Raw genomic sequence first — 27875 nt, 5'->3', positions numbered from 1 at the left:
TCACTCACTCGCGTGTTTTGGGGATGGAGGGATTCCAATGACATTATTCCCCCACCAGGGGGCGTTATTTTACACTGGAAGGCTGTTTTAAAGGTTTGCCTGTTGCTAATGAGCGGGTCGGGAGTATTTTCTGTATTGTGTTTATGTAAGATCTGTTACTCTGCTCGCGGGTTCACTCCGGGGTTTGTTGATAAAGCGGAGAGGGAAGCAGACTGACTTCTGGTGGATGTAAAAGCGCACGCATCTCGGCTTGGGTTAATATTTTTTTTGTTTCCCCTTAAAACACTTCGAGTGGTTAATTCCTGTAATTGGATCAATGGACATAACGCTGAGCCACGTCGCCTAATGCCCCACTGCAGGAGAGCGCGCTGAAGGCTGCAATTCCGACCGGCTTCAGACTCATCCAGTTCTTCCGCTCGCAGTTCACTTCAGTTCAGGGTTTCTGCATGATCCTGGGTGCTGGTTGTTCTTGGTCCTGGATATCATTTCCAGTTTAGTGTCGTTACCATGGCACGCGCTTCAGGCCCCTGAACGCCTTTCAAATGCTCGCTGGGTTTTTTTTGTTTTCTTTTGCAGATTTTTCGATTTACTTCTAAACGGATCGACATTTTTGTATCGCATCACTGCAGAGTGTAAATCAAACAAATCGGCGTTTGTTTGTTTTTCCACCCTGCTCGATTTCCCAACTCGTGGATCTCAGCGTGTTCCCTGACTGGGAACTTCCAAGTAAGTCTGTCTGAATTAACACTCCATATTCAGCTTCATGTGGAATCACAGACATTAGATGAATGAGAGGGTGTTTCTATTAGAACTGCAGGTTTATCTCCATCATCTGATCTGCAATGTCGCAGTTTCATGCACACTTCACGTTCATGACGCAGCTTATGTTTGTAACAGAACGGAGAATGACTAACACACACACACACACACACACACACATCCAGATTTATCCCCTGACACATTCTGCATTCGAAATACCTCATAAATCAGGGTACACGTGTTAACCCGTATTCATTGCCTTTCCAATAAACGGTGGCGCAATATTTCGATTCATAACCGATATCGCGATATAATACTGACCTTAAAAAACTGATATCGCACAGAGACTTAATGTGCAAATGCTTTCTACTCGAATCACAAAACCCATAGTGACCAACTCGACTTATTCGACATATGTGTGTTTGGATTCTTTGCTGAATTACTGCATGCATGCACAATATTGTCAGAACGATATATATACATGATTTATCAGTGTGCACTTTAGGAGCCATGTGGTAATATGAAGCATTGCATCTGCAATTTGATATACCCATTGTGCAAGGCTAGTGTAGTCTCATTTGATTGGCCGGGTGTAAATACTTTTGTAAATTGCAATATCCGAGTTTCTACATTGTGCAACCCCACAGATGCATCACATAATATCATCACTGCAAAGCTACTTATTCCATGATTTGCAATAAAGGTTTGGCAGTGTGTGAAATTTCTAAGATTGCTGCTATGATGTTTGTCGAAAATAGATGGATGATTAAGGTCGGAACCAAACGGGTTCGCACGCCATAATTATTGGCGTAATCTAGATGGAACATACGGGTTTTTAAACAGTGTCTTTCTATTATCTCAAGCTCATTCAGTGTTTCTGTTTTATGATATTTTGATGACTTATTCACAGGGTCTAACCTTTATTGTAATATAGCCATATACCATAACCTGAAGAACATGCGTTATAGAATTCAGTCAGTATTTTATAGTGTTCTCCTGCAGTGGGCCTCATTTTTATCGATCTCTTAGTACATTTGTATGTCAATTATTTTATAAATCAAACTGAGCCTCCCTCTAATTTGGAGCAACAAAAGTGAGAAACTCTTAGCAATCGTTGAACTTTCATACATAGCTTGTATCGATTACCTATAAAAAGAGCAAAGTCTGTTCTTGACACACACTTGCATGTAGTGAAATCAGGGTAAAACATCAGCTAGGGAATTGGTTTACAGTTCATCGCTATGTGCACACACATCATATATATATATATATATATATATATATATATATATATATATATATATATATATATAGTGCCTGGTCTCTATTTATGAGCTAGCATCAGAATGTATTTTTGATAGAAACTCCTGATCATTTCTGTAAGTTTTTTGGATGAGGACCTCTGCTAAATTCTGCAAATTAAAACTTGTTAACAAAGTAAACACAACAGGACAGCTAGCCCTTGTGCTCCTCACCTCTACACCAGTGTGTATGTGTGTGGGGGGGTGTACATATCTAACGCACAAAAAAGTTTACACTACAACTGTATGTAAAGGGAGAGGCAGTACACATACAGTATGTACAGTATTTAGAGAGTAATAAATTAAACATATCTAAAACACAGGTATGCTCGCAAATGATAAATAGATCATCAATATAGTTTTTGATCCATTTATGTCTTTGTCATTCGCATTGAATTATTGATGGCAAACTTGCAAATAATGCTTAAAAAATGAATCTATGTACACTAAACCTGTGAACATGAAGAGCCTCCTACATATGCTTTATAAACTGCAGCAAATATTTAGAGCATGTTTTAAAGGCAAATGTTTTCTAAGAGTAATATTACTTTTGAATAATTTAAGTATAAATCCGTCTGGACCAAACTTCAATGAGGCCCAGTATGACAAATCATACATTTATACCACCGTATTGAGTTCCTTTTTTACCAAGTATGAAAAGGAGACAAAATAATGTGTCCAGTCCTCTTTTTTTCACAGAAAAGGCCTGCCTTGAGTGTTAGTGAAAAGACCTGCAATTATTGACCTACATGTGGCAGGTAATTGAGGCAAGAACTATTTTCAGTTCAGTTTTATTTGTCCACGCTTTTAACAATAGACATTGTCCCAAAGCAGCATTACAGAAACACAAAGAACACACTAAAACCTGCTTCTAAACACTTCTGGGTATACACTAAATTCAAATATATAATAGAGCTGTTGAATAGAGTTGTATTGCAGATGTTGAATATAAAACAAATCAGTCATACAATTGGAAGCTTATTAACTAGTGGTTAAAATATTGGACTTCTGATCAAGTTCAGCACCATCAAGAACTGATGCCTAGTTGCCTAGTACCTGCATAAGTGCATCTACCAAAAGCTTTGAATGTAAGTAATGGTAATTACGTTATTCTAATGTGTTTTCTGTAGAATTCGCTAGTTCACAGAGCCTTGTATGCAAGATACGCCAATAAAACACCTAAAAGAAAAAAGTCTAAACAGTTAGTAGTATTAACCTTTCTGTGTGGAGATTTATAGAGGTTTTGTGGAAGGAGTCTCCAATATCAGCACTTCACTATTTAGGTCACATTAACCTCAACAGAATTAGAAGACTGCTTTAGATTTGCTGTGACATGAGTATGAACAGGTTCCATGTATGCGTCACTGCAGATACGGCAAATGTAAATATAAAGGTATTATATATAGGATACTTCAGGATGTTCTGTTTACAATCAAATTCAGGCTGGATTATTTTCCTATAACAGCATTTCCTGTTAGGTTTGTAGTCATTACATTGGTCCCTGGTGGTGGTGTTCCCATGTTTTGAAATCATTTGTTTAAAACTCATTTTCCATGGAAATAGGTTGCTTTTCAAAACGCGTACAAAGAGACGGCGTAACATCGCCTTAAGTAATCCAGACCTCCCGAGGTTTATTGAAACTTTGAAGTATCGTTGAAACAGGATTCTCCGGTTGAATGGGACCCGAATCAAACATTCAGTCATGTATGGCACAGACAAGTTTGATATCAGCAGACTTTTCTATAGGGATGTTATTGAAGGGAATGTCTGACTGAAACGGAAGCTCCCAACTGTGTGAAGGGTTAGAAAGTTTGTGGCACCTGGTCATTTTCTGGTGAGTTCATCTGTAAAGTCAAGTTTAAGCAAAATGTTTTCTTAATGGTAGATGTATTTAATAATAGTAGGTTAAATTGAGTAGCAGGAAATCCCACAGTTTTCTTTTTCTTTTGGCACCTTGCAATGTAGCAAGTATATCTAATGTTTACTATAAAAGCAATCATGTATGTCATAAAATAATGTTAAAGTACACTCCAAATGGATATTTTCTCTCTTTTTTTCATTGGAATCTTTAAGCACTTAAGAAGGAAGTTCAGGCTTATTACAGAATGTTTTTCATCTAGTGTAATCTCTCAAGGCAAAGCAAACCTTGGCCTTGGGCTGTACCTGCATGAGATCTTGTCTGTAAAGCCGCTCCTTAGGTGCTGATCTTGTTGAAGTTTTTCTTGTTTCTTGGAAGAGCAACTTAAGTTAAAAAAAACAAACAAGAATTTCACTCTAAGCTTCCTCCTATTGATGATATATCAGCATATTGCGTGACTCTAACTTCTTTCCCCCTAAACTATTCGATGTGTATTCTGTGGAGTGACCATGACTCATTTGTTGTGCGACTCATAGCCAGATTACAGAGTTTGCTTCTGTATTGTCCATACCCACTATGTTTCTGCATCTACTTGTTATCCGTGGAGCAGCCACAGATGTCAAAGAGCTCAGTGTTTGGCCTCTGGAACTGCTTGGTGTATACCCTTCTCTTGAAAGCTCAATGGCCTTTGAGTCCTCTTTTAGGCATGTCAAAAACAAAAGGGCTTTTGTTCCACGCCCAGTATCCTGCCATTAGCATAGTGTACACCAGAGACACAACCATGAACTCTCTTGCTTTTGCAAAAAAAAAAAATAAACCTGCAAGGAAATTGAACTATGACCATTGATTATCCTCCTGGTAAATTGTCACAATACACATTTCTAAGAATCCATCGTCATTCCCTGTAATAAGTAGCTGATTGAATATATATTTTTTATTTATATGACTTTGATAGTTCATATAAAATCATTCATCAAATATATATAAAAAGGATTTTTATACCGTTTATAACTACTAAAGTCTCAAAGTTGTGTCCATGCATTTGTAAAAATCTGTAATCTCAAGTAAAGATTTAATTTTTAGTTTCCCATAATGGGAGAATTTTGAGAATGGAGGACTTGATTAGGAAGAAAAGAAAAAAGACAGACTGCTGAGACAAGGACTATTTATTGTTGTTGTAATATGAGTGATAACTTGTTTCAAGGACAATGTCAAACGTAACAAAAAATGGGTTGAAAAGTATGCCATCAGCCTTTCAATACATAAAAAGTCTTTTAGGAGCAAAATACCTCAAGACCTTTCAGATTGTAAGCAGTTTAGCTTCACGCCATGTCACAGCACTCCTTCATTATTTTCTTATAAAGGCATACCCGCTGAGGGATTTATTACTCCCATAAATGTTTCATTTTTATAAACAAAGCATCTGCACCAATGTCATACACACGTCTTGTTTGCTTTTGTCATCAAAAAAAAAAGTTTTGATTTGTATTATTACATCATAACTCTTAACTTAACACTTACCTACACTCAACTACTTAACTATTGCATTGTTGATGCAGCTGAATAATCGTACAAACTCTATTCCGAAGTTGAGCCCACAGAGGAGAAACAAGCTTCAGCGCTGAATAACTGAGGGCCTGTGCTCCGAGTGTAATTAGAGAAGCATGTTTGAACCTGAGAGACCAGGAATGTGGGAAATGCCTCAATGGTGTCACATGACCTAGGTTAAATAAGTGTTACATGTAAGCATCAAGTTGGAACCAGGGGCTTGATGTTGTACCCAAAGTTAAGCACATTTTCCTTCTTGTCTGTTTTAAAGATATTTTCTTTAATAGCTACTATAATCTTCAGATAATGCATTTATGTTATAACGATTAAAATGCTACAAAGCTGCTGTATTGATGATAGGGCGTTGTTTTATTTCTAGTTGTTTCTAATACACTTCCTTGTATTATATTTGCATTCAGCACCGTTTTAAGTGGGCTGGGAGTCCATGTTTTGTCATTTTAAGTGCTTTTGTGCAAGCTCCCAGTACTTAATTTACACCATGGGAAACTCTACAATCAAATCAACAGTCTCTCTGATGGCAAATAATTGTTGTTTTTTTTGTTAGTCACACAACGCAATGGATTTCTCAATGACGTCTTTGATTCACTTGCATATGTGGAGGGAAAGCAATGAAAAATAATATAATAAGCCTCGCATTGAATCCTGGTTAAAACTTGTTAAAAATTATATATAATAGTTCTAGAAAGTAGCCCCATGTTTGGCTGGAACTGGGCAAAATGAAAATTATAATTGATATTCTGATCAATTATATACTACACAAGACACTTTTAATGTAATAGTCTCCTAAAAAACCTAAAATGTTAAATCATGCTGAAAATCCCTCTTTGTTCCCAGTCATAATGCATTAAGCTTCATCATTTTCTGCTGTGCTATTGATGGGCTTTTCTAACTTTTCTATGTGTGGCATTTGAATCTCCAGCTTGGAATGTGCCACCTTTGGGTGTCAGGGCTTATATTAACTTGCTACCTCATTTAATGCGGCATGACCAGCCTTTCCTGCTTCTGTGCACTGTCGCTAACAGCTCGCTCGTTTTCCATCTCTTTCAGGGCCACTGTACAGGCAGCGTACCTGGACAGAGGCATTACTAACCCCTAACATTTCTTCATATACTGGGTAAGTTTCTAATGTATGGTATGGCGATGATGTGCAATGTATTTGCCGCTCTTGTATACTCTGTATTGCTTTGCGTTTCTCGATTAGGAGCTGACTAATCACACAAGCTAGACACTTTTGCTATTGATTTTGTAGTTTGTCTTTTTCCCAGCTGACATTTTGCATGCTATGCAGGATCAGGCTTATTGTATTGGAGATGTTGCAGGGTGTTAAAGACAGGGCCTTTGTGCTAATATTCAGCAATCATTTGAGGTTGGTAGCTAGGGTCATAAATAGGGATGCATCAATATCGATATTGGTGTCTGGTTCCTGTTTGATACCCTGCTCGTTCCCATTATTAATGGTCCTACATCAACATTCAGTTCAAATGATGCAGGCATGATTAAACCTCTACAACATAAAACTCAGCACAAGACTTTTCTTTCCATCAGCAAACGCTGACTAAAGGAGAATAAAGTCTCAAGAATGCTAGGTGAGTGTCAAGAACAACATACTGACAAAGAGCTGTTATTTTCTATCAGCTATTATCTGTGATTTACAGCCTACTGTATTTATTGATGTGCAGAAATGCTTTCCTGAAGTGAGACTCTTTTCTACCGCGGCTCCAATTGAAAATACTGTAAATAACATCACTAGTTATTGCACACATTCGCTATACTTGGGGGGCATCCGCAACGTTTTTGATTGATCAATTAAAAGTACTAATTTCAGGATTTGTATTAATTAATGTTAAAAACGAAGAGGCCTAAACAAGCTTGTGTACAGATAATTTTCACAAGAATTGTGAAAATGAAAAATGACAGCAAAAAAAATAAAATAAAAAAGGGAAAGCCACTCATCGGAAAGTTCCCATGTTCCGTTAACGGAGGCCGGTGTTTTGAGACAATACCACTGAAGCACTCGGTCATCTTGTATACATTAATCAGATTAATGACCACAAGTTTCCAGCAGGGCTTGTATGAATATTTCACCCCTCCCTCTCCGTGGCCTCGTTATACTGAGATGGAAGCCATTGTTCTCATTGTTTGGCAGCTACTTTGGCATGTCCTAAACAGGAGTACTTCAGTGTAGGAGTGTTACAGAGATACCGTGTCTGTGTTCATACTGTTAAAGTTTGCTTGAAGGTATACTAAAGTTCACTGAGGATTTAATCGTTGCGTTTGTCCGTGTGTGAAAGAGTGAGTGTATGTGTGAGCGAGGTTTTAAAAGGGCCATGCAAACAAGTACCACATGCCACAAGTCATGTACTCCAAGCCACATCTGACAAGTAGGCTAATGGGTTCCGAATGTGCTGCCATTAGCTATCCAGTTTCATCCTGGCGCCTACTACACACCTTTTTTTTTTTGCATTTTTAAAATGAGCTCTTAGTGGAAAGTAATGCTGAATAATGAACAAGGATACATTGTGATGTCTATATTCTATACACACAATTTATTTTCTTTTTGTTTTTTCTTTTGCTTGTATACAACTGCAACAAATTTGCCTCTGATTTTTACCCGACAGCTTTGTGTACTGATTTAGCGTGAAGGCCAAACAGAGTCAATGACCGATGCAGTGTAAACATCCTCCGGCAGCGGGGTCATGTTCTCTGCTTCGCCCTACTAGGAGCAAGTTTTAACAATAAGTTGTTGCAGTTGTCAGATTGTGTTTGGTAACTGTTAAGGTCACACTGTTTGCTCTATGACTTTAAATTTAAAATTAATTATAAAATAAAAAAATTAACAATAGAAGTTGATGCCCTGGAAGCCCCATTTTTTTTTCCTTATTTAAAACATATCTCCTCTTGATTTTTCTGCTGATGCAGCATCCTCACTTTCTGTCAGGGTGAATGGAGACACTTTTGACTTTATTATGGAGAAATATAATTCATAATTTTTAGGGATGCACCGAATATTCGGCCACCCAAAAATCTTTGGCCGAAAATAGCCCAAAAGTGTATTTTCGGTTTTCGAAAGACTTTGATCACCGAAACAACACGGCCGAAACAGTTTGTTGTGATGACGCAAACAGTAACCGCGGTCTGCACGTGCTTGTCTAAAACAACATGTCTGCGGTGTGGACGTATTTCACTATATCTCGGAAAAAGACCCACGGTTAGCGATTTGCAAAACATGTAATGCCGTAATTTCAGGAGGGGGTGCGTCTGCAAAGACTTTCTCCACGTCGGGTTTAATTGATCACCTGAAATCCAAACGTCCCGATCGCTATGCTGAATATGAGATAAACGCGGCACAGCAAAGCAAAACCCATCCGAGCACGCGCACTCAGTCTGATGCGGACGTTTTTGAAAAGGCAGGAAGTTTCCCAGTGATATTGTTGCATTGTTGTATCTTTAGGCAGTTGCACTTGTTCTGAATGCACTTTGTTTTTATGAAAGAACACAGTCATAGCCATAAATGCAATGGTAATAATAATTGGCATAATTCGGTGTTTCGGTTTTTGGCTTGCATTCCTCTTTTTCGGTTTCGGCCGAGAATTTTCATTTCGGTGCATCCCTAATCATTGTATGTTAAAGCTAACATTAGCTAAGGGTATTGTTAATGTCAGTTATATTTTTATTATTATTATTTAAAACAACTACTGTAATTTCCGGACTATTAAGCGCACCCAAATATAAGCCGCACCCGCTAAATTTGACAAAGATTTTTATTTTGAACATAAATAAGCCGCACATGAAACTAATGAACTTTACACAGGCTTTAAAGAAAGACAGTGTCTGTTACACGGCTTGTATCTAAACAATAACCTACCAAGAAAGTCATTGTTCACTGTCTTCCTGCTTCCTTTCACAACTATTTCTCTCGGGAGTTTTTCTTTTGGCATCGTCGTGTGCTTAAAAATCACCATCGGTGAAGCTTTTCTCCCAATGCCGTGCAGCTCAGAACACAGGTGAAGTGCGTTTTTTTTCATGCCCGGTTGTTTTCAGGGTGACGAATGATTTGCATTTCCTGTTGACAGTCCGAGTGAGCGGCAGGTAAAATGTCAGAGGAACCACATCCATATTTATGATTTAATATAAAGAGTTTCATTGGTTCACCTGAACCCGTTCGGCAATTTCATTGGTCTAATGTTATGGGGCTCAGTTTTTTGGCGGCATGACGCTTGTGAAACCGGGAAAAACCCAGGAAAAATCCATAAATTTGCCGCTTCGTTGTGTAAGCCGCGGGGTTCAAAGCGTAGGAAAAAAGTAAGCGGCTTATAGTCCAAAAAATACGGTACAAATGCTGCCCGTAAAAGTAATTATTTTTATATTTTCAGCTGAAAGTTTTTAAGTCATGTCGAACTCTTTTTGATTACTTTGGTTAATGATTTCTACTCTACCCACAGTGCTGTTTGACTATCAGCTGATATTGGTGCCAGGATGATTTAGCTCTTAACTCTTAAAGAGAGTGATGCAGCGGTACTTTAGTCCTTTAGCTCTTTTAGCTGCTCATCAATGTTTTTTTTCTCAAATAGATGAGCGTGAACAATTTTTACTTTTATTTTTATATTGCTCTCAATAACAAAACTCCTTAACGCCAACATTTGAAAATAAACGTCCTCTAGCTTGGTGTTACGACCCCAAGATGAGCCCAGGGTTGACTTGGGTCAGTAAAGGGTGGTTTACCAGTGTAAACAGGAAATGCTAGGCTTATAGCCAGAGAATAGAGTCCACAACTATACTGTCATATAGAGGAGCTATGACACATCACACTTGGTTTTCTCACATATATATTATAATGAACACTTCTATGTGAGAAAATAAGCTATTTAACGTTCATTTTAAAAGACAAGATCAAAACCTGATTATTATCCTATGTGCTCGAGGCTATTTAAATAATTCTGCACTGGCAGAAACAATGTCCCCTGTGACATTACCACGACACAAAACTGCTAAAGCTAATATTAATTGGGAATAATTTAAATTACAGCAACCATCAAATTAACATTCCAGAAATATTCAGTATCAACATTTAATGTGTGACAAGGCGATTTGGTTGATCTTAAACATCTCATGCTTGCACAAGCTTAAAGTAAATTCCCACCAGTCGTGTTTTTAAGCATTTTTCACCATACCCTTTACGCTTCCAAAATGTGCACTGACTGAATAAGATGCACATGTACATGTCTAATACTCTTCCAATACATCCTATCATTGTATTTTATCACTTCCGTGCTTAAATTTAAAGTGCAAATTTCTATTTCAAACCTCACTGTACGTATGTACATAATGTTTAGCAGTGCCATGATTGATAAACCTGTTATCAGTTGTTTGAAACACAACACACACTGTTTGTTTCCTGTCATGCTCTCTGTCACGTTTTCATTAAGCTGTGTTATGTAATTACAGCTAACCCAGGCTTGTCTGTCCCCCAACCCCCATGTTGCAAATAAACTGTTTTATTGTTGACATAAATTAACGTACTATTACCAACACAGCATGTCCGGTGTCAGGTCGGGGGCAGGTTAACAAAAATAAAATTATAAGTATTTCATATCTCTAGAGCTCAATTCTGTAATAAACATTGGAATGAAAGAGACTTGAATAACGATATGTTTTTTGCTATGTTGTATTCAGTCTTATCAAGGGTTCCCCTCATATGTTTAAAAATACTTAGTTTCTAGTTTGAAATGTATTTTGCAAAACTAATCATATAGTGCTATAACATACTCCATTTATTTTTTTTGTAAGGTCATACAATATTATTAAATATCTGTTTCAGTCTAAACCCTGATGTTTGCATGGAATCAGCCAGTTCCATTAACCAAAAGTAGTGTAACCTTCACCCAACATTTTAAAGTAGCAGTCAAACAGTACATTCACCAGCTGATGGATTAAGTGGAGATATTGAATTTCACCACTGATGGCACAGCTGATTACTGATACATATTTAGCCTGATGTTAGTGCAGGCCTTGTGTTAGCATATCTGATCTAGCTATAATTTAGCAGTTGGGGTAGGATCGGTGTCTGCCTAGAATCTGCCTAGGCTGTTGTAAAAAACCTGAAAGGCTGCTAACTGCTTACTATGTTATGCATATTCTATTATTAGACTCTTATTTGATTAAACCCAAAGTATAGTGCACCAGTGTGCAAGTTTACATCTTGTAGTTAATGTAGTCTATGATATTGCTAAGCATGGCTAAATTCCTACAGTAGTGTTTTTATTTTTGTATTTTATTTTTTTTATTATTTTTCTTTATATGCAGTTCTGTATTTTTAGTGCTGTTTTTTAATTTTTACATTCATAGTATAGCCTAAATGTCGGTATCGCCAAGCACCTATTTTTTTATAGAGTCCTTCTTTTGTTTATCTTAGAGTTTTAAAGTGTGGCAGATTTATATAACTGTTTATTATATATCCTACATGTATAACTGATAGCGTGTCATACACATAGGCAATGCTGCATCTTGGGACTCTTGCCAACCTGGCTTCATTCTTAAATTTACTTTAGCAATTATTAAACTAAATTAAACGCACATGTGGAGGAAGTTATGCAAGACTTCAGACAATGCCGTCTACTTTCAGTATTTGCTTTTTTGTACACTAATTTGGGACATTGAGCACTGCATAGCATGAAAGTAGGATTATTATTAAATAGCATATACATTTGATTATTATGATTTAATGTAGGTTAGAATTGTGTCTAAAATGGCTGATATTTTATATTAGGTTTGTATGCTACAATTCGGTCTGGAAGCAGCTTGAAAGCTTTGTCAGCCATGTAATTATGGACCTTTTGCCAAGACTTTTATCGGGGCGAGATCAATTGGAAGACTGAAAGGCAGTGATGTATGAAACACAATAGGTCTCAGTGCTCCCATCTTAGATTTCATTTTACACCTCTTTAATTTCCACATTCTGTCTGCCTAACAGAACCATACAAATTTGTGTATCTTGTATTAGAGCAGTTAAAGTTTGGTGTTTTGAGTACAATTCTCTCATACAGACCACTGGATGTTCAACATGGCACCTCATGACAAAAAAACTCTTTGAGGAATTAAAATGATTGTTCTCCAAAAAGATGGTCTAGGCTATAAGAAGACCGGTAACACCTTGAAATTGAGTTACAGTGAAGTGGCCAGGGCCATATAGGGGTTTTACAAGCCTTGCGAGGGTTGATTAAAGTAGTCGAGTCCTTTTGCTTTGTGTAGGGTGCAGAAGCTGGCTTAAAAAAAGGCGCATGAGTGCTGCCAGCATTGCTTTAGAGGTTGCAGAAGGTCCGCTTGTCAGTGCTTAGACCATACGCCGCACACTGCAACAAGTCAGTTTACATGGCCGTCGTCCCAGAAGGAAGCCTATTCTGAAGCTGACTCACACGAAAGGCTGAAAACAGTTTGCTTAAGACAACCTGTCCATGAGCATGAATTTATTTCCTGCGGTCTGATGAGAATAAGATAAACTTGTTTGGCTCAGATGGTGTCAAGCATGTGTGGTGAAGACCTGATGAGAAGTACCAAAAGAAATTGTGTCTTGCCTACAGTTATGCATGGTGGTGGTAGCATCATGATCTGGGGCTGCATGAGTGCTGCTGATACTGGGGAGCTGCAGTTTATTGAGGGAAACATGAATTCCAACATTGACATTCTGAAGCAGAACATGATGCCCTCACTTTAAAAACTGAGCCGAACGGAAGTTTCCAACATAACGCCCCCAAACACATCGCCAAAATGACAACTGCCTTGCTGAGGAAGATGAAGGTGAAGGTGATTGGGTGGCCAAATATGTCTCCAGACCTGAACCCTTTTGAGCACCTGTAGGGCATTCTTAAATGGAAGGTGGAGAAGCACCTTGTGTCTAACATCCAGCCGCTCCATGATGTTATTATGGAGAAGTGGAAGAGGATCCCAGCAACAACCTGTGCAGCTCTGGTAAATTCCTTGCCCAGGAGGATTATGGCAGTGATAGATGTGCTCACACAAAATATTAACATTTTGGACACATTTTTAAAATGTTCACTTAGGGTGTACTTACATTTTTTGCCAGTTATTTAGGCAATGATGGCTGTATGTTATTTTTAAAGGACAGTAAATCTGAACTGCTCTATAAACTGCACACTGACTAATCTAAAATATACCCAAGTTTCATTTCTTTCGTATTGTCCCTTTAAAAGATATACTAAAATGGTTGTGAAATGTGAGTGGTGAACTCACATTTGTTGGATTCTGTGTGTGAATATGTATGTATGTGTATATGGAACTATATACATTCACACATATGTATATTTATATACATGTCAGTAATCCCCGCTTTACCACGGTTTGAATCTCGCACTTGCATTTGCCATAACTAATAACTAATGTTTCGCTGATTTTCCCAGTCTTTCACGGATAGCTCGATAGACTAAAAAACTTCTAGGGAATTGTTTTTAAGGAGTTATATTTTAAAATAATGAATTGTATTAATACAAATATAATTATTCATTATAAAGTGAAGTAAGATGTTAATATAGTACTGTATACATAAAATAGCATTTTTGGGGTGGAGTCCATTTTATCGCATTTTTTCGTTTATCGCGGGCGGTTTCGGGGCTCGATATATGTGTATGTATGTCTGTCTGTCTGTCTGTGTGTGTGTGTGTGTGTGTGTGTGTATATATATGTGTGTGTATGTATATATATATATATATATATATATATATATATATATATATATATATATATACATACACACGGTACAGACCAAAAGTTTGGACACACCTGCTCATTCAAAGAGTTTTCTTTATTTTTATGACTATGAATTAACACGTGGAATTATATACACAAAAAAGTGAACTGAAAATATGTCATATTGTAGGTTCTTCAAAGTAGGCATCAAGAGAATGCCAAGAGTGTGCAAAGCAGTAATCAAAGCAAAAGGTGGCTACTTTGAAGAACCTACAATATGACATATTTTCAGTTGTTTCACACTTTTTTGTTATGTATATAATTCCACATGTGTTAATTCATAGTTTTGATGCCTTCAGTGTGACTCTACAATTTTCATAGTCATGAAAATAAAGAAAACTCTTTGAATGAGAAGGTGTGTCTAAACTTTTGGTCTGTACTGTATGTATATATAATATTATGAGAATTGTGTATCTTTGCATATGTGTGTATGTGTGTGTTCATTTTTATGTTATTCTATTAAGAGTGTGGTCTTTTCACTTTCCTAAAGGACTAATTGTGAATGAAAACCTATCTGCATTTTAATCACTGCACAGTTAAATCCTAAACTGAAAACAAGTTATTTAATTAATAGTTCCAGGATTCCAAGAATGCAGCATGTCCTCCCAAACTTGCAAGGAAGGCAGCAATGGCTGGTTAAATAATTAGCTGTTGATTCTGTTTTTCTGCCAAGGACGACTCATAAGTCACTCGTGGATGAAAATCGTTCTTGATAAACTGATGAGTTTTGAGCAAGGCGGTGCATGCGGCCATGACTCACTTGCTTTATTCATTCATTAAATACGTTTGGTTATCATCTGATCAGTTATTGAGGATTGTACATCAAATGTTTCAGGTTAAACATTTGTTTAGGATCAAACTGAGTCTCTTGGGGTTTAGTTAAATAAAAACATTTACTTGGGTTATCTGAATTTGTTTCTCTAGTATTTCTTCTACAGATTTACTGTTCTGTTTGGTTTTTTTGTTATTTTCTCCCCATATCTGTTGTTTCTTAGGATTACTGTGACTTATGTCTTTGTAACCCATGAGTTTTTGTGCAGGATTTCTCTCAAAGATTCATACAATGCTTTCTACTTGCATGGTCTATTTTCCTAAAGAGCTTTCAGATTTTTGGCTCCTGTTTTCCAAACTGCACCAAATACCTTAATTTTAGATATATATTTTTTCCATTGAGTTCATTGAGGTTCTTCATTGCATCTGCACACAGCTGTTTAAATCAGTTTCTAATATCCAAATGAGATTAAGCTTGTAATGGTGTGTGCTGTAGTCTCTTGCCAGCTCTGCTGAATCTCAGGGGCTTTGGTTATTTCCGGAGTGCAGCATGATACAGCTGCTGCCCTCAGTTTTCACAGCCTGTTAGGAGATGCTTCTTGTGTGTGGGTGGGACAAATGCTTCCAAGTCCCTGAAAATGGAAAATGGATTCATAACCTGAGCTTCATAGCTGTTCTTTTACCCCAAAGGTCCTTTATGGTTTGCAGCAAGACTGACCTTGATATATTTATATTTTCAATTATCATGCAAGACTCAAATGGGGCTCTCATGCATATTCCCTTTTCAGCATGTTTCTGGGAAATGCCTCCATTAGGAGTGGCCTTTCCATTGGCACCCACTGCCCCTCCTCCTGCCTTCATGTGTGCAGGAAGTTTAGGGGAAGTAATTTGATCTTCTTTTCTTAGGAAGAAAATAGACTGCATTTTTTTTCTTCCTTCATCACACATTATCAGTAATATTATCCTTCTCCAAGGATTCAAACTGATCTTATTTTCAGACGTACAAAAAGGTATGGTGGTGGTGGTGGTATGCTGCAGCTTGTAATGTCAATTGCATTTCAAGAAACTTTTCAATTACTTGAATTACTATTATTTTCGCTTTCAAGTTTGTGGATGTGTGTATGTCTGATAAGCAAGTTTGGCAGAGAGCTCCTTCTTGCAATTCCATTGCAAACTCATTTTGAAATGGTTTAGGTCACAAAACCCCTTGAGGGTGTCAGTTTTCCATTAGCACTGTTTGTGTTTGGCATGGATTGGAAGCAGATGCTTTTAATGAATCTTTGACTTACTGTGTCTGTCTAAAAAACCAGCCAAAATGACCTTGGTTTAACAATAACAATAGGATCAGCTAGAGGTCCCAGGCCTGACCTTGAGCTACTGCAAGTACAAGGAGTTACAGGAAGGGGTAATCAAGTTTCAACATTTTTATGTCATTTTCAAAGTCAAACCACAGTTTGCTCAGAAATCCAGAGCTATTTAATTGTCAAATGGAGTCTAAGCTGCTCTTGCCAACAGTTGGTGTTTTAATAAACAGGTTATTTCAGGACCATGAGAGATGTCGCACACGGGAGTTTCCTTTGGCTTCATGAATGATGGAAGTGTGTCAGATGGGGATATGAACGGGTATTACAGTGTCCAGAGTTGAGAAGTAGAGTTTGTGGGGTGGAGGGGGACAAGCTTATAGACAGCGTTCCGTTATCTTTAGCCACACTGCCGCACCCTAGCTGAGGTAAAGCCTCTCTAACTTTGTTGTCATTAAGACAAGGCAAAGTTCTGCTTATTGGTGAGTCTGCTTTATTATCTATTCTCTGTTTATCACAAATCTCTCACTATATTAATTGTCGCTTTCTTGTTGTGTCTGATCTATGGATTATTGAGTTTTGAATCATTGTTGGCTTGGGGAAATGTTGCCATTATACAGAAATGTGTAATCCTCCATTGGTTCGATTCAAAACCTCCATCCACAGCAAAATATATTTGGAAAACACCCGTGTAATATTGTAGAGACTGTTCAGTCTTAGAACTGTGTTGTTGCATGTGGTGTGGGGCAGTGTGCCAAGGCAGTGGCTGGCTGAACTAGTTTTTGTTGCAAAATAAACATTTTTTTTTTTATTCGTTGCTACTTCTGCCTTCCTCATGTTTAGCACATGTTGTATGTTGCATTATTATTACTGTGTTCAAGTGTTCCTGCTTCATGCTCTGTCCTCAGTTTGCCAGAAAGCCGCAATCATTCCGTGCTGCAAGGGCAACTCCAAAATGTCTTCCAATGGGGACCTGCAAGACGTTGGGAGTTATGATAGTTTTTGGGAGGTGAGCCCTTTTTTAAAAAACATAATGCGCACACACACACACACACACACAAAGAATGTAGATTCAGGGGTAACTCTCTGCTCTGAGGTTTTCCAGTCTGTTTTGACAGTTTGATGGGTAGGATTGTAAGAGAGATTCAAAAATCTAATTCATGGCCTCCCTAAGAGGTGATGTGCTTCACTGCTCCTCCTCCACCTTCTCTGTATGAACACTCAGTCAAGTCTGCACTCGCCTGGAGGAGTTCACAACTGCCACTAAGGCTCAGCTCTGTGAAGCCACTGCATAGCAGAGGTGGCTGCTGCCCAATTGCTTATGGGGATTGGAATAAAAAGTGATTCTGTACCTTGTTTGGAAACCCATAAAAATAAAGGCTCCAGGACATTTTATATAAAAAATAAGGAGCTTAGTTACCGTCAACTGTCTGAACAAGTTGTTTAACTCGGTTCATAAAAGAACCTTTAATGGTGACAAACATTGCTAATATGATTTAACTAGTTTTCAAATGCCTTAATATGAATATAAACTGATATAAATTTGTATTTTTAGTACGACATTACTTTGTAAAACTGCTCTTATTTTACATGGTTCTTTCTTATTGAATCTGTCATTCAGCCGGGAAACTACAAAAGTACAGTGAAGCGGGTTGACGACGGCCACAAACTCTGCAATGAGCTAGTCAGCTGCTTCCAGGAGCGTGCCAAGATCGAGAAAGCCTATTCTCAGCAACTGAATGACTGGGCCAAAAAATGGAGGGGTGTTGTGGAGAAAGGTAATCAGGTCTTTGGGATTTAGTCTGAGGCCACAGGGGCTCTCCCTGCCCTCTCAAAATAGCCTGTTACCTAAACAGATTTTTGTTGGTTGACAAGATTGCTTAATGTTTTACTTGTTTATCACCAGATTTAGTTACGAACAATGTAGATGCATCATGCTAGCTTGCTCAATTCAGTCTTTCTTTTATGATGGAAACATTTTCATAAATAGGTTAATGTAGCATTTACGATAGTGTTTAGCTTATGCAGTGCAATGGGGTACTCTTGTGGGGGTAAGAAAGATAGACAGAATGACCTGCCTGTGCAGGCCTTGGCACACTAACTTTGTCCATGTAGCCTTATTAAAGGAGATGTGAACCATATGCAGAACTCGCATCTAGTTTCATAGCTGTACTACTCCAGTTCTGTAGTGCTTTTATAAATTGAATTATTGTTTTTAATAGAGAATACCAAATCTTAGACGCATTTGGTTTAAGAATGTAATGTAGAGTGTGTTGGAGGTGTATGTACTACTTTATAAGAGAACATAGTAAATCTATGTTCTGTAAGCACTTTATTACAAACCACAACTAGCCATAGCCATAATTTTTAGCAAAAGACTTTTATTTTAATTGTTTGAGATTAAAATAAAACAAGAGTGGTCTCTTTCTAGGCGCACAGTATGGCACAGTGGAGAAAGCTTGGCACGCTTTTATGAACGCAGCAGACAAGCTAAGCGAGATCCACATGGAGCTGAAAGAAAAGCTGGTTATGGAGGACAGTGAGAAGATCCGCATATGGCAAAAGGATGCCTACCACAAACAGATGATCGGAGGCTTCAAGGAGACCAAAGACGCAGAAGAGGGATTCCGTAAGGCCCAAAAACCATGGGTTCGCAAACTTAAGGAAGTGAGTTCTAGCTTAGTAAATAGTCGATCTTTTCTTTTTATTTTTACAAGGAACACATGCAAGATTAAATGAGCTGGTAAATACTCTGTTACATTTTGGTAGGTAGAGGCCTCTAAAAAAAGTTACCAGCAGGCCCGAAAGGAGGAGAGGACAGCAATGACACGCGAGACACATGCCAAGGCTGACCCCACCAAGTCCCCAGAGGATGTGCGGAAGTTCACAGACCGGGTGGAGAAGTGCACTCAAGAGGCAGAGAAAGTAAGTTTCTGAATGGATATGTTTATCTATGGTTCCTCTGGGGAGCACACCTCTTTAGAGCTCATCATGCTCATGTCACCTTATAAAATCGGTTGATGTTTAGGCTACATCTGTACCAGAAATCTCAAAATATATTTGGGTCCACCATAGCCCTCACTAGTTAATGAATGGATGGAGATTAGACTATTTCATCTTGCCACTCATGCGGCTTCTAGTATGATAACACTGTAATTGAATGAAAAGAATGCTTAGTGGAGTTAGTCATAGTTATCTTAATGGTATGATGGGTGACTGACTGTGTTTTTGGGAAGTAAAATGGGTGGAGATCAAAATGCTGGTTTCTGTTTAGCCAAGACAAGACAGTCTTGTTTATCAGTAACTGCGCTATATGCTTATAGAGATATGTCTGGTAATAATGTGTCTGTGTTTTCTATTTTGGATTACCAGACCAAAAGTAGGATGTAGCTTTTTAAAAGGATGAGACCTCCCACACTCCCTTTACATATGGTAGTGCTTCATTGTATTGCTTGTTCTTACATGTTTCAGTCAAATATTTGTTATTATAGGTTAAGACAAACATTTAGCCACTCGAGTAAATGCATGTTTTGTAAATTAAATACATTTGGAGGTAAAGGGAACTAAATTATAGTGCAATTTGGGGGGGATTTGTATAGTGTAGTTGAAAAACAGCTACATTAGTGCTTACTATCATAACTTATAACACCATTCCATTTTCAGTGCAGAATATTAAAAATAGCTGATGGAATGAAGAGTGAACTCATTTTAGGCAGAAAATAGAACTGCCCTATGATTTTTTTTTCAAGCACACAAAAAAAAATCGAGCTAGAACTCCATCATGCCAACACCCTCATATTTGCTGGCAGCAAAGCCACACCTGTAAAAAGACATGACAACATTAATGCTCTCTAGTGCAGAGGTTTTAAAACCCATTCATAAAAACAATGTATCTTCTCATTAACACAGCTCACAGTACTTAGTGAGAGTTTGTGTTAGAGTGAAATGCAGTAAGAAATGCTTGCTTTACAACACAAGGACCCAAACAGAGCGAAATCCAGATACTTAAAAGTGAAAGAAAATTAAGACTTAACAAAACAAAAGCCAACTATGCCATCTGCTAGTGGAGTAACAAGTTCTCACTAATTTATTCCCAGCATTTTCTCAGTGCATTAGTACAATGCTGAAAACATGTTAACATGTACACCTTGAGCAAGAGAAGATCTAACTTCTTCAGAAAAGGTCTGTTTTTCCCTTCAGAAGCAAAAACACGAACCTTTTTTTTTCCCCCAGAATAATAACTTTTCTGTATGTCTTTCATGGATGGGACCTTGAGAGATATGAAAGCTAGGCAGCTTTCCTGCTTTGCTTTTTTGAGTATTAGCCAAACCTTTGGACTTTTTATGGAATTAATAATTATTTATGAATATTTATGAATATTCCAATTTTACAGAAAAGAATGTTCATGAAATAAGTCTATTCATGTAATCACTCTGACATGACAATGAAGATAAATATTTATTTACTTTTCGTCCTTAAATTTCTGTTTCAAGGTGAAGATAAGATATGCTTTTTTTCACATGGTCCTGAGATGGGAAGCATTTGTTTTCTTTATTAAAGGCTGCTTTGTTTGTCATGCCTCAGGCAAAGGAGCGCTATGAGAAAGCTCTGGATGAGCTGAACCGTTGTAACCCACGGTACATGGAAGACATGGAGCAAATGTTTGAGATAACCCAAGATGCTGAGAAGAATCGACTGTGCTTTTTTAAAGAGGTGATGCTGGACATCCATCAGCATCTGGACCTCTCCAGCAATGAAAGGTGTGTGTGTGTGTGTGTGTGTGTGTGTGTGTGTGTGTGTGTGTGTGTGTGTGTGTGTGTGTGTGTGTGTGTGTGTGTGTGTGTGTGTGTGTGCGTGTTGCAGTCTTGCTGAATGTTAAGTCATTATTAGTTAAAGTTTAGTTATTTTGGTATTTCAATATTTAACCACATTACCTAGAAGAATAGAGTTTCCCTGCCCCAATTTCCATTAAAATTCATATCTGAATGTTGCAATTTTTTTAGTTTTTAGAACCCTCAAGGCTTAACAGTTCAGTCATGTATTTGCGAATATATCCCAATATTAACTATTAGTTCCAGTTTTCTTTGACTATGAACTCCGTTATCATTGTTTACACTAGAAAGAATGTTTAACATCGTGTTGTCCATTAACCAGAGTTTTTCAGAACAAAGGTTGAGGCAAGGCTAACATTGGAAACTGCTTGAAATGTGCTTGCATTTAGATATTTGCTTATTTTTTTATTGGATCGTTCTGTAGGTTGCCAGAAACTAAAATGTCCACAAATTCTGCTATTACTTTTTTTTTTTTTACTAATAAACAATGCAATTGCTGCTAATGATTCTTCTATAAAAATTATATATATATATATATATATATATATATATATATATATATATATATATATATATATATATATATATATATATATATAAAATATGATATATATAATTATCTGGCTCTTACCAATATTAGTTCTTTGTAATTTGTGTCCAGGAATCTTTACTCTGATCCAGGGTGTTTGGTTAAGGTGTGTTTGCTGCATTCCACCTAATTTACCTGCCTTCCCAGGCATAAGCCTCGCAATAATCTCTTAGGAATGAAGACGTTGAAGAAAGCTAGTAAATATATTCTCTGCTCACTGTTGTAACTGATTGTTCTAGTTGAAAATAATACTGGGAAAAATCTTTACCCAGGTTTAAGGCCTTGTACCGAGATCTAAGCCAAACCATTAATGCAGCTAGTGACATGGAAGATCTGCGGTGGTGGAGGAACACGCATGGACCTGGAATGAGCATGAACTGGCCCCAGTTTGAGGTAAAGTCTGGAACTGGTCCCAGGTTGTATTAAACTAAGAACACTGTGTAATACAATATGAATTTGACCCCAGTTGGAGGTACAAAAGTCTGAGGTATAGTTTTGAACTTGGCCCAGTCTGCAGTAAACAGGGCCATTCTTACTTAAGTTAAAATTGTGAATTTGTGACCTGGCTGTAGTTTAGAGTACAGTAAGGAAATATTGCCAGTTTTATGTCACTTCTTATCTGTCTCAGGTAAACTTTTTCTACACATTTACTAGGTATACTGATTAATCTGCCCCAGTTTGAGGGACTGGCAACTGGCACCAGTTGAAGTTAAAACAATGAACCAACTTGAGAGTAGAGTTTCAAACCTGCAAAGGCCATTTGTTTTGTAGTGTTGTAAATGTCATCATGCTATTTCTTTGGCTACAAGCTAAATAGCCTACCTTCTAGCATTTGCTTAGCCATAACATTTTCAGTAGACGTTTAAACAGTGCATCTGTATGTAAGTTGTCATTCATTGAGCCATCCTAAGCTTGAGCTGTTTAGTGAATCCTAATGGGCTAATAGTGAATGCCCTGTTGTTTTCATGGCCCACAAATTGCTTGTGGAATGTGGGATCACTCTCTCTGTGCGAGAACTCTAATTTCTATGCTGCATTCTATCTTTTATTTATTCCCAGCCCCAAATGATATATTTCCCCTTCCATCAACACCACAGTTTAAAATATAGTTGACATTAGACCTATATATTATGCTTTGGCTAATGTTTAATCAAACAGGTGGGGTTTGTTTAAACAGACAGCAAGTAAAGGGGTACCCAAAAGTGTACTCACTTCATCCTCATTTTTTTCTGAAACTCTTTGTGCAGTTCCATAGAGGCCTACTATTTGCCACCTCAGGTAGTTGGAGGCAGTGTTTGTCATATTGCCACATTACGATCTATTCAACTTATCATGATTTTGTCTTAGTTACATTGACTGACAGCATATGAAGGATGTTATTTATGTTTATGAAATTATTCATGTGTAGTGGCTGAGATATTTACAGTATTCTGTTTGGGTGTTTTGCACATCCTTTATCAGGAATGGTCTCCAGAGGCCAGCCGCAATATCAGCCGCAAAGTGAGAAACAGCCAAATTGATGATGTCACTTTGACCAACATCGTATCTGCTGCTGATGAAGCACCTCAGACTCCACATGATACTATCCGGTAACGCACATGCACATAATTTATAGTTTGTCTGTTTTCTTTGTCTTGATACAACCCATTTATTTTATGATTTTCTATATATTTTGGATTTGGTAATAGGAATGCTTGCTTGAAAAAGCCCTGGGATTGCAGACAGCAAGAAAATATAGCTTGTTATTTAAGCTGCCTGTTCTCGTGGGAAAATGGAGGCTTGAAACAAATGTTCCTCATTTTCCTTCTTTTAGCTTACTGCAGGTTTTGAGAGGCACAGACCCTCTAGAAGTCTTGAAGTATCCTAGAGCTCTTTACTGTGAATTAACCTTTTGACTAGTGTGGGTTTGGCTCTTTTATTGCAATTCGTTGTCTTGTCAACCGTGGTTTCCTTTGGAGGCTTTGTTCTACTGGTAATTGTATGCAAGATAATTAATATACTACCTTAGCATTATGGGCTTATTCGGGACAATATCTGCTTGTGTGTGGTGATATATTGACTCAGTCCTAAGCTGAGATCTGGTGAATGAACTATTCTCTATATAAAATCAAGTTGGTTGTAAACATCTTGAGCACTAGAAACCCCAACATATATCAGCATGTCCTTTACAGCCATTTGCTTATCAGGGGGCAACAGAACAGATGCCTCTGCAACAATATTTAACAATGCACTTGCTGGTACATGATATAATGTTTTTTAAACATGGGTTTTATTATACAGCTGGGCTGTTTCCCAAAGGAAATCATGTGGTGCTGTTATTTTTATTTATTTAATTTTTTAAATAATCAATTATTTCGGTTACACAAGGAGTAATACATATGCTGTTATAGGTAAATAGGTATTATCAGACATGGACTTTTAAGGATCATGAATGGAATGTAACACCTGTAACTTCTGTTTTATCTCCTGGCTATCACAGAGCTGCCAAAGACTACTCCTCAGACTGGTCTGATGAAGAGAGTCCTAAGAAGTATATAGCAGCGAATGGAGTTGAGCTTGAAGAGGAGGAGGAGAAGGTAGTGGGTGTGCGTGTTCGAGCACTGTATGATTATACTGGCCAAGAATCTGATGAGCTGAGCTTTAAAGCAGGTATTAATCCCTACTAATGCTTATTAATGACATATATGTACAAACACACAAACACCCTGATGGCCCATAGTTTGCTGTGTTTGGGCATGATTATGGCGTGTGGAATGGGGCGATTTTTCTGAAAGCTCTGCCTTTTACGTTAATCTTTCTTTCAGACCAGATCAACAATGAAATGGTAAAAACTACTGTTTGAATCATGTAGTTGATCGTTCTGTCTGATGACGGATACGTTAAACAGAGCTGGGCAAATCTGAGCATGAGTGCTTTTGTTGTTTATTTTGCCCAAAATGATCTAATTAATTCAGGTTTCCTTCTGCTACATCAATCCGGGAAAGCATCTGTTCCATTGACCAGATTTCCAAGATTGATAAACGAGGAAATACTTGTGTGTCCGTTTGTCTCACCATTGGCTGATGGGTAATCACACTGATACTCAGCACAACTCTGTTTAAAGCATGTTTTCATTTTTAATGTTCTGGTTTACAGAATGAATTTGAAAACAATGTAATGAAAGTCGCATGTAAAATTTCCCACACTCATACAACCCTTTAAATGAGGCAAATTAAAGCCCCAAGACATAGTGTTTCATGGGTTACAGATTTGGAAATGTAAACAAGTAGGATGTGCTTATTATAGATGATGAAGGAGGGGCACACCAAAAACACTGGTTTCATTTTGATTTTTAGATTGTAGGTGAGGCTTTACAGCATAGTCATGATAACCCTGCTATTATATGCAACATTACAGCTTGCAGTGTAGAGATATTTTTAGTAGCATTGAGAGAGAGACTGAATAATTCAAAATTCTTCTGGCATGATAAATGGATGAATGAGAAGATGAAACCGCTATATACTATTAATCTGACAGTATTTTTAATAGTTCATATTTTCTTAGTGGATTTAAAAATACAGATTTTTGGTAGTGTTTATTCTTTCTAATCTATCATAACAATGCCGTCCTTAGCTTTGAAATATTTTGATTGGCTTGAAGTATCACATTCATATTCTACAGAGGATCCAGTGTAGTCATGAACCTTTCCACCACTAATTGTCATGATTAGCAAGCAAGCACTTCTATTCTAATGTCATGTCTACCATCTGCTAGTAGATTTACAGTCTTACTGGATTCCATCCAGCTAGTATTCAAATAAAGGTTATGTAGTGGTTCATTAAAATAATCATTTCAGAAGCTTCTTATCCCTGTGGTTCATATGGGTGGTTATTGATTATTTGTGACCACTGGTATGAGTTCAAAACCTAGTACTCCCAAAAATCCTTACTAGGCTCTAAACTATCTGCTGATTAGCAGTATACTTGTGCTGTATTTAAGCACTTTGACTATTTGTCACATAGTTCATGGTTTCTCAAAAGAGATGTTCCTAAGCCAATTCCTGCATTCTGTAAAGTTGGGAAATGTTTGACACTGGACTTCTGATTCGAGAGTTGCCTAGCTGCCCTTAACTTTCAACTGTGCTTTCTGAGGCTGTCTGATAAAAAAAAAAAAAACTAGTGTGAACCCCTGCAAACCTTCTGGTGTTGGAAAGTGAGCCACATCTGTACAAAGTTTTAATGTCTCCCTCACAGGGTGTTGAAAAGTGGAGCAAATAAAATTTGGAATACACTGCAGTGCTTTTTCCAAGACACCGCTGATGATGGATACTTCTGTAAACAATCACTATTATTAATAAAAAAAAACGAACAAATGGCCTAAGATCTTCAAAAGTCCTTTACTTAAACACATTTTTAAAATTTGCTGAAATAAATAAAAACACACAAAATAATCTCCACCCGGGCTTTCATGTGGTGCAGTAAGTTCATATTCTGATGTTGCCATAGCCATCTGTGTCTTGAGGTCCAAGTAAGCAATATTGGCTGTGCGGTTTTAGTGGGAGGGATTGCTTATGCAGCCTCTTTAATTGATCGCAATGACACACTGCGATCATGGAAACTCAAAGCTCATTTAACATGTGCAAGGGGTAAATTATTCTTCAACTGTATTCCCCCTATGGGGTCTGTACTTTTAAAAAAAATTGTAGTAGAGCTGTTAAGCAGAAAGTAAAAAAAATGGCTTTAGTTCACAGACGTTATTTTTCCTAAAATAAATCAGCATTGCTTCTTTAGACGATTCTTTTTTGTGGCCAATCATTTGCATTATTTCATAAGGAAACATTTAGACATTTTAAATGGACCTGAATAGCTCTGATAAACTCTGGAACTGACAGTCTGTCCATAAACCTGAACTTTATATAGTTAAGTATTGTAGAATAGCTCTATGATCGCTTTAGTAGTTTCAGTGTTCCAGGTGCTTAATGCAGTATGTCACTGGCAGGTGAAGAGTTGATGAAGTTGGGAGAGGAGGATGAGCAGGGCTGGTGCAAAGGGCAGCTGGACAACGGTGAGGTGGGCCTCTACCCTGCTAACTACGTCCAGGCCATTGGCTCCTGATGTTCCACTAAGACCCACCACCTTCCTTGAGAAGGCAAAACCATCACTACACTGACTACACTGTATTGTGCCAGTGGGGCCTGCTCAATGCTCTGGGGCCCTGCCAGCCATCGCTACATCTACGCAAGAACCTCCAGGGGAAAAAAAAAAAAACACATCTTGTATTTTTTTGTTGAAAGACAAGAGGATTTAGGATCACGTGCCATGGACTAAACCATGGTTTTGTCAGAGACTTTACAGGTGCAGTGCCTTTTTTTTGGAAGATTAAAGGAACAGAAAGAAAGCAGAGCTGAAGAGTTACAGTACTGTCACCACACTCTATGCTCATTACAGACTTTTCACATTTCTAAAGGGATAAATATATTTACTTTTCTGATGTATTATGGGGGCTGAATCTACACTATAGGAGGTTACGGGAGATTATTCTGATGCTTTTGTCCTATACTTGTGAATTTTCAGATATATCAGAAATCAATTCATGTATTTATTTAAACCAAATCTAGTTGACTTTCGTTTTCTTAAATATGTATGTTGCCGTGTACATATTTTTGTTCTTTACCAGGTTTGCTGCACATAGCTATAAATCGCTGTAGGATTCCTGAAAGCATTGTCAGGTTTCTAGTCTTTAAATGTGACTGATTTCATTTTGTAGAATAATCTGGATTTGTACAATGCAAAATTTAAGGATCAAAATGGGCTCTACAAAAGTTATTCTGATGTGCTAAAGGAATTCATATTTTTGAAGCAGAGGATGCTTACATTGAATAGTTATTTTAGTTATGATTTTACTTTATTTTTTGGTTTTTAATTAAAAGCAACATTAAAAAGACTCAGACCAATGACTTAGTTGAGGTTATCTGAGCAGCGCATGTGTTTTGTCTGCATATCCATGTTCGCTTGTTTGTACAGATTGTGAGTGTCAGAAGATATAAGATTTATTTTGGTTTTCACATCCATGACTGACACATAACTATAAACCTTCAACTACTATATAAATGTACTAATCAGTGTAAAAAAATCCAAATAAATACCGATGAGCTGAA

At 37.5% G+C, this 27875-nt stretch overlaps 1 protein-coding gene across 6 annotated transcripts; it reads left to right on the top strand.

Moving 5' to 3' along the window:
* Positions 1 to 102: 102 nt before the first annotated feature.
* pacsin3 (protein kinase C and casein kinase substrate in neurons 3) lies at positions 103 to 27875 on the top strand. Of its 6 annotated transcripts, XM_046857386.1 has the most exons (12): positions 105 to 726; positions 2760 to 2818; positions 6535 to 6601; positions 17228 to 17328; positions 17941 to 18097; positions 18751 to 18986; positions 19089 to 19244; positions 20904 to 21079; positions 22013 to 22133; positions 23201 to 23328; positions 24219 to 24388; positions 26717 to 27875. In XM_046857386.1, the coding sequence occupies exons 4-12, from the start codon at positions 17275 to 17277 to the stop codon at positions 26830 to 26832; spliced, it is 1314 nt and encodes a 437-aa protein (XP_046713342.1). In that variant the 5' UTR covers positions 105 to 726; positions 2760 to 2818; positions 6535 to 6601; positions 17228 to 17274; the 3' UTR covers positions 26833 to 27875. The 6 variants fall into 6 exon arrangements, with proteins under 6 accessions (XP_046713345.1, XP_046713342.1, XP_046713340.1 ...); XM_046857389.1 differs by lacking the exons at positions 2760 to 2818; positions 26717 to 27875 and adding an exon at positions 25972 to 26093 and having other exon boundaries at positions 103 to 726; XM_046857384.1 differs by lacking the exon at positions 2760 to 2818.

Source organism: Silurus meridionalis, chromosome 9 (assembly GCF_014805685.1).
Source record: "Silurus meridionalis isolate SWU-2019-XX chromosome 9, ASM1480568v1, whole genome shotgun sequence".
Taxonomy (NCBI): domain Eukaryota; kingdom Metazoa; phylum Chordata; class Actinopteri; order Siluriformes; family Siluridae; genus Silurus; species Silurus meridionalis.
This window is presented reverse-complemented; position numbering and strand designations above follow the sequence as displayed.